This window comes from Geotrypetes seraphini, chromosome 6 (genome assembly GCF_902459505.1).
Source record: "Geotrypetes seraphini chromosome 6, aGeoSer1.1, whole genome shotgun sequence".
Taxonomy (NCBI): Eukaryota; Metazoa; Chordata; class Amphibia; order Gymnophiona; family Dermophiidae; genus Geotrypetes; species Geotrypetes seraphini.
Window position 1 is genome coordinate 210,767,273 of NC_047089.1, and position 7,810 is coordinate 210,775,082.

At 43.4% G+C, this 7,810-nt stretch overlaps 1 protein-coding gene across 2 annotated transcripts in view; it reads left to right on the forward strand.

The window, feature by feature from the left end:
* Positions 1 to 5,277, forward strand: part of PLPP5 (phospholipid phosphatase 5) — a 28,442-nt gene extending 23,165 nt beyond the window's left edge. For both annotated transcript variants that reach the window (XM_033949641.1, XM_033949640.1), the window contains exons 6-8: positions 231 to 355; positions 2,883 to 3,053; positions 4,077 to 5,277. In XM_033949641.1, the coding sequence (XP_033805532.1) occupies positions 231 to 355; positions 2,883 to 3,053; positions 4,077 to 4,234 (454 nt within the window). In that variant the 3' untranslated portion in view covers positions 4,235 to 5,277. The remainder of the gene's footprint in view (positions 1 to 230; positions 356 to 2,882; positions 3,054 to 4,076) is intronic.
* The last annotated feature ends 2,533 nt before the right edge of the window (positions 5,278 to 7,810 follow it).

Sequence of the window (7,810 nt, forward strand, 5' to 3'; positions counted from 1 at the left end):
TGTCACTTTTGGAGATAAATGTGTTGCTTGCACTGTGAATCAAAGGTGATACACATCCTCCTGATGTGGAGGCCTAAAAGTGAGTTAGAAATGTTGTTTAGCTTTGCTGTACTCTGATTCACTTTGCAGACAGTGAAGATGCGGTTATAGACATAGTTGAAGCTCTTAACAGGCCCCCTAACATTAAACTTTGACTTGCTACTAGAATGGTGATCTTATTCTGTTCACAGGCCACGACCGGATTTCTTCTTTCGCTGCTTCCCGGATGGATTGCCCAACTCTGAGCTGTTGTGCACTGGTGATGTGGAAGTCGTGATGGAAGGTCGTAAGAGCTTCCCCAGTGGACATTCCTCCTGTGAGTGTTCCCAGGGAGCGTTTTATTTGGGAAGGATAGCTGAGAAGATACCTTTCCCCATGTACTTCCCTTACTGCCCAAATCTAATTTTTCACAATTGCTTAATTTCTTCTGTATAGTGATGCTTAGCCTGAGAGTGGGAGAGAACTGCACTTAGGTCACAGGGAGAAACCACAACTATGAAAATAGGGTTAAGCGCTTTAGTGGTCTGTTTCTTCAGGGCTTTTACACTTTGAGCCGCAGCAGCTTCCACGAATATCTTTCTTCCTCACGTCTTATATGATAGCTTAGGGATCTGCTAAGCCATGATCTTCTCAGGTATTTTCACCTTTACATGGCTAGGATCACTAAGCTCTCATGGTAGGAACCCCCATGACTGAAAGGAAGCAGCTGTGACTTACCGGGTAGAAGCCCTGTGCTCTTCTTCCAGAGGTCATGGGTTCAAATCCCAGCACATATTTTAATTGTGGCATTCTACCTTGCAAGTGCACCTTGATGATCTCACAATGAGGTCAGCATTGTGCAGCTGCACACCTTTATTTGCAATGAAGTAGAAGCCATGCTAAGGTCTGTATCTGGGTTTTTTTTCAGTTTTTAAGCTTTTGCAAATGAAATTATGTATACAATCTATATATTTTTTCATGTGCTTTCTTTGCTTTTAAGAATGAGCTGATTGGAGCATTGTTTAGTCAGAAAAAATAGTAGCCTTTTAGCAAGAAACCTAAAGCTGTGTTTTCATGTGCTGTGCTTCAGTTAATGGATGTTTTTCTCTAATTAGCAAATAGCTTTGCTGTTTGTCCACAAAAATAGAAGGTTTTACATGCAATATCTGTTTTGATGTGCCCTGTTTATGTGATGCCTTATTAAATGTATTTTGAGCTTAATAAAGCAAAAATAAAAACCCAGAGAACTATTTAGCAGATCGTATTAAGGATGTCCAATCTGTGCCTAAGTTCCGTTCATAGAACTCGGGTCTTATCTGTAGCCCAAACTATGCTCAAAAGTAGACCTCCTATACAATACTAGTTTTACAATTGCTATGCAATTTGCTAGCTCACTCTGTAGCACACTGGTTAAACCTACAGCCTTCTACCCTAATGTTGCTGGTTCGAATCCCAGTCACTCTCTCTGATGGAAGAGAAATAAATAAAAGCATTAAACAGATCCAACTCCCAGTATCACAATTATAATGAAAATCACCATAAAATCGACATTCTAATAACATCATAATAATAAAATATTATAACATTAAGGACATGTTTGGACGTCTACTCTCGCCTAAAACCTGATTCTCTAAAGCAGGGATCTCAAAGTCCCTCCTTGAGGTCCGCAATCCAGTCGGGTTTTCAGGATTTCCCCAATTAATATGCATGAGATCTATGTTAATGCACTGCTTTCAATGCATATTCATTGGGGAACTCCTGAAAACCTGACTGGATTGCGGCCCTCAAGGAGGAACTTTGAGATCCCTGCTCTAAAGGACACCTAAAAAGTTAGATGTCTAAACAGTGCTGAGCGCGATTCTACAAAGGATGTGTAACTTAGACGCCGAAACGATGCCTAACTTTAGACACGCTTTGCAGAATCAGGGCCTTAGGGCCTCTTTTATCAAGCCACAGTAGCGAATGCTATGCAGCAAATGCACTGAAGCCCATAAGAACATAAGAATTGCCACTGCTGAGTCAGACCAGTGGTCCATCATGCCCAGCAGTCCGTTCACGCGGCGGCCCTTTGGGCTTTGATGCATTATTCAGCTTATAGTGTCTCCTAAATGCCTCTGTGTTAATATCAAATTTGGCAGTTAGTGTACAGTATTTTCTGCATGCTAATGAAAAATCTAGGGTACACTCTTTCTCTGCCTATGCCCCACTTGTGCAAGTTAAACCATTAGCACCTCAGCGTGCAAAACCCATTATTCTGCAGTTTTGCGCTAGCCATCTTCCACATAATAACCATTAACGTGGTTTAGTAAAAGGCACCTTTTTTTTGGGGGGGGGGGAGTTCTCTCCACAGTGTAATTGCATAGTTCCCAGTTTTCTTTAACAAGTGGTATGAATCTATAAAATTTATAGATAAGCAATTGAATTTTATTCCTCTCTTTAAGAGCTTCAGATTTCCTAGCCAGTCACTGGTGCATTTCCTGGGAGCTAAAATACAAATAGTAATGTAATTATTAGCACAACCCTCAGCTTGTCCCCATTTGTATGGCAGTTACTTACCTGAAATGGGGATTCTCTGTAGATGATAGTATAAATTATTTACCCATCCCTCTTACTGCTCCAATACAGCTGAATATAGCTACATAAAAGACTGAGAAGACTCAACACAGCTGGCAGCTGCATATACTCAAGGGTTCTCTGAGCCTAGAGAACCCCAAATTTGGCTTTGTGCCATCCAGAGATGCTGTTTACTTGTTTGATAATCCTGCTGTCTACAGAAAGTGCCTGCGCAGATTTGAGAATTCTCATTTTTCACTTTGAAATGGTACATATGGCTTGATGGGTTTCCCCTCTCTCCCTTATTTCAGTTGCATTTGCTGGCCTTGGATTCACTGCCTTCTACATAGCAGGAAAGCTGCAGTGTTTCTCACCTGCTGGCCGCGGTAGAGCCTGGCAACTCTGTGCCTTTTTATGCCCTCTCCTTCTCGCTGTCCTCATTGCACTTTCTCGTACCTGTGATTACAAGCACCATTGGCAGGGTGAGTTGGAGCTGGTACCCCTTCTATCCTTACACTGTACAATTGCAGGATCATCTGGACTGTATGCTCCCTTCTTGCACTCGTATTTCAGTTTCTGTTTAGCAATTTTGTTTTATTGATGGTGGAAGTATTTGGCTAATTAACTGTGATGCAAAACTGTCTTACTACTTGGCACTAAGTAATTCAAACAAGTTGAGAAGCATGAGACAGAATGGCACATTTTTTGCCTCTCCTCTCTTTACAAACTTATGCATGTCAGTTTGGGGACTGGGTGTGAAAACACATGGTAAAGTGTGTCTCATTGAGTGACAGGGGTGTGCATCTGTATCTGTGCAATTGAATGGTCAGACAGATGGAGTCCCCGCCAGCAGACATGATTGCTTGGTTGAAAAATGGCTTTATCGATTTAAGATAGGAACACATCTGACTTCATTTTAAAAGTAACTAGGGGAAGAGACTAGTGCTGTCTCAGTTTTTTGGTACCACCTATAACTTTATGCCTCTCAGCTGTAGTTAGACACATGAGCCTGGATTCTGTAACTGGCGCCGTTGGTGGCGGCTGCCGATTGCATGTCAATCATGAGACAGCGACAGGTACGGAATCGCGCCTCTAGCAAAGGAAGGCACTGGAAATATAGGCCAGGGTTTTTCAGGCCTACATTTCTGGCGCCTACCTTTGATGATTGCAGCTCCTTAGGCGTTCTAGGCCACATAATGAAACTTCTGGTGTTAGCCACGCCTACAGTGGCATTAGGTGACCTAAAGCACCTACAGAGGTGTGATTCAGGTGCCAATTATTTTTTTTTTTAGGCACCTTGAAACTCAGTTAAAAACATTTAAATGGTGGTTGTTTTTTTAATTGAGCTTGGGTGTATACCGGCGCCAAGAGAATCCAGGCCATGCCTGCCAAGAAAAGTCAATCTTTGCAGGCCAATATTGTCTAAATCTTTGCAGGCCAAGGATTGTCTAAATCTGTTGTAGCCGAGGAGCTTCATATGACAGGACTGTGTGGCTGTTTTACAGATGTGTTGGTGGGATCACTGATTGGCTTGGTTTTCGCTTATCTGTGCTATCGGCAGCATTACCCCTCACTGACCGACGTGGAATGTCAAAGACCCTTGCACTGCAAGACGAAAGTACCGGCTGCACACGAGAGAAAGTTTGCAAACTTCAATGTCTAGTGACAGAATTTTCTTCACTTCCTTTGTACATGAGCCCATGGGGAGAGAATAACAAGTCTTGACTTCCATTCCTTTTCTGCTATGGAGAGGCAACTGAACGAGGCACTCACAGAAGCTGAGAATAGTCTTTTGTTTTTTCAGTGGACCATAACTATTTTAAATTAACTGATCACACTGTATTGAATTTTACTGTAGTGGGGTCCTCTTCTCTCCTACCAGAGACAATTTTCTTTTTCAAATGTTCAGTGTCATGAAGGTCAAAAGGTTAAACCATTTCTAGAAGTACATAATCTCCCTTTCTTGCTCCCAGTGAGACAGGGATTCCGGACATGGCAATATGTTGATTCTCCTGCTGGCAGTGGGATAAATTTTGCCTACCAGTGCAAAGGGTACGAGGGAGAGAATTAGAGAATGATGCAGGGTAAAGACTTGTCCCTATCCCTGTGAGCTCTGTCCCCGTTCATACAAAAATTCAAATTGGTGACCAATGGAGTTTCCTGCTCTCTAAATTTCAGTACTTCTCTTTGCATATATAGTGGATCTTCAGATAGATGAGTTCAATACACTCATCTGTGTGTTAGAAATAACCCAAAGAACCCTTTATTCTCAGCATTCCACTATCTTTTTTCAGGATGACTTATGAAAAACTCTTATGTGTTAAGGGAACATTTTCATTTCATGCATATGTTTGAAAATATTGCTTCCATGGTAAAACAGCTCAAATTTTTTACCCATTCGTGCAGTTTTACCGCAGGAATGGATCACCATGTCATTCTCTAATTTGGATATATTGTCCTTCTGAGTCAAGAGAACAGGTCTCCCTTTATCAAAACTCCAGATTTGCTCTGGCTGGAACATGAAGAGAAGGCTTCTTTGTGACTCAGGGTCCTGCATTCCCTAATGACAAGATAGTACAAATGCATTACGTCAGCACTGTCTTGCCTGCACTAGGCCAGGTGAATGCATGTCTAGGATAAGGTCTGTTTAAATATGTGGGTGGATGTTTGAGTTTTTTTAAAACATTATAAAAGCTATTTCTAGTGCAATGTGTCTAGTGGTCTTGAAGTGTAAGGTTTTGCATCTGAACCCACAAATTGTTTGCAGAAAACTGTCGATCATCTTTTCATCTCCACCTCCTTCCTGCTCCTGCCCCCTCAGTTTGTTTTCTGCAAGCAAGTTGCTCAGAAGTGTGTTTTCTCTGCTATGCAGTTTTATTATTTTCAGGTATTTTACTAAGTGTTCGAGTGGAGGCTCAGTGCTCAGAGGTTCCCACTTGTTGAGACTTCTGCCTGGGAGAAGACACAGACTTGCGCTGCTGAAGTCTGCTGCTAGCAGGATCAGCCCTCAGGGACCAACTAGCCAGCCTGCTTTTGTATTTTTGAAGCTCAGGGGCCGTCTCCTACGTAGCTGTTCGCATCCGTGATTTATTCAGGCGCGTTAGCGCAGGCTGTTTCGCTCCTTCTCAACTCATCTGGGATTAATAGTGCCCCCCCCCCTTTTGTGATGAGGTTTTCCAGGGAAGTTCCTCCAGCTTCCTCCTCTCAGTGCTCAGTTATCAGCATCTCTGTTGCTCCAACTGTGTGCTTTCCTTCGCATCTGGATATCGCAAGGCTGGTCACGGGCCACTGGAAGTCTCCAGAAGGATCCGTGCATGTGGCTAAAGCTATGGCCAAGCTTTGCCCAATGGTTCCGGATTTCCAGCAGCTGTTTGTTCAGCCTAAGGTGGATTCACTGGTGGCACAAGTCACCAAACACATCCTTGCCTAGTGAAGGAGGTGTTGTGATAAACGATTCTCAGGACCGTAAATTTATTTATTTATTTATTCATTCAGTTTTCTATACCGTTCTCCCAGAGGAGCTCAGAATGGTTTACATGAATTTATTCAGCTACTCAAGCATTTTTCCCTGTCTGTCCCAGTGGGCTCACAATCTATTTAATATATCAGGGGCAATGGGGGGATTAAGTGACTTGCCCAGAGTCACAAGGAGCAGCATGGGTTTGAACCCCCAACCTCAGGGTGCTGAGGCTGTAGCTTTAACCACCACACTGCTCCTCAAGAGACAATTTGAAGCCTTGGCCCTAGGGCTTAAGGCGGAAGCCATGTCTTCCTTTGTAGCATTTGCTTGTAATGCTTGCCTGTCTCGAACTTCAGATCTGGAGTTCAACGAGGATCACCAAATGCACCTCTCTGGGATGAATTACAGAGAGGATGCTCTCAATGATATCATCTTAGCTCGACAGATGCTGTGGATCAGACGGTGGGCAGGAGATTCTGCCTCATGCTGAGTAGGTTCCCCTTTCATGGTCAGATGCTATTTGGCAAGGGTCTAGATGTTCTAATGGTAAGTGTTACAGACCACCATTCCAAGGCCTTGTAAGCATTTTTGTATATTTTCTGTGTCTTGTACTAATATATAGTTATGTCTGTTCTCCTTTAATTCCTTAATAAAAATTATATATAAAGAAAAAAAGACAGCAGACCGCGGACAGCTTGAGATCCGGGACAGGGCAATTTTCAAGGCTCTCGAAAATTTCATCCTTATGTGGCAGGCCAAGCAGCACAGCGGTCCTTTCAGGGATCACATCGGACATTCAGTTCAGGGTTGTTGCACATTGGCTCAGCAGATGTGGTCCATAAATTGTCTGGAACTTAGAGCCATTTGACTAGTGCTTCAGACACTGGAGAGAAATCTCTTGAAGGCAAGACAAGCAGAGTCTTTTTGGACAATGCAACAGCAGTGTCCTATGTCAACAGGCAAGAGGACACCAGAAGTGCCTTGTTGCGGCTAGAAGCTCATTTGTAGGCTCTCTCAGCTGCGCATATAGCAGGAGTGGAAAATGTGCATGCCGACTTTCAGTCGGCAGACGCTTGACCCAGGGGAATGATCTCTGCCCCCTGGGCGTTCAACACCATAGTTAGACAATGGGAGCCTCCACAGATGGATCTGATGGCCTCCAGTAGTAAACACAAAGACGACTCTCTATTACAGACGAACATATGATATCAGAAGCGAGTGGTAAGCTTTAGTCCCAGAGTTCTTATGTTTCCCCTGTGGCCCATGCTCGGTTGAGTCATTTGCAGGAGTCATCCAGGTTGGCAGTCTTAATGGAGCCTGAATGGCACAGCAGGCTGTGGTATGCAGACCTAGTCCATTTCCAGAGGGATGAAGGCCTCAGACTGCTAGTCCTAGTGGACTTTCTCACTCAAGGATCTTTCCCTAGCAAGAATCTGAACACTTTGTGCTTATGGTACGGCTCTTGAATGGGTGGCCCTGGCAAGCAAGGGTTATTCGGACATGGTTATCACCATTTTGCTCAGAGCTAAGAAGACGTCGACAGTGGCAGCCTATGCTTAGGCTTTAAAGTCCTTTAAGCACTGGATGCCATTTTGCATTTTAACCTTTTTAATAAATAAACTTGTACATCAAGAACTTTGGTTCCACAGCACTCTTTTGTTGTTGGATGTAGAGCCCTTCCACGCTCCAGTTTCAGTAGTCTTGGACTTTTTGCAGGAGAGACTTCAGAAGGGTCTGTTGGTCTGATCACTTAAAGTGCTGATAGGCCTTTTCTGTTTC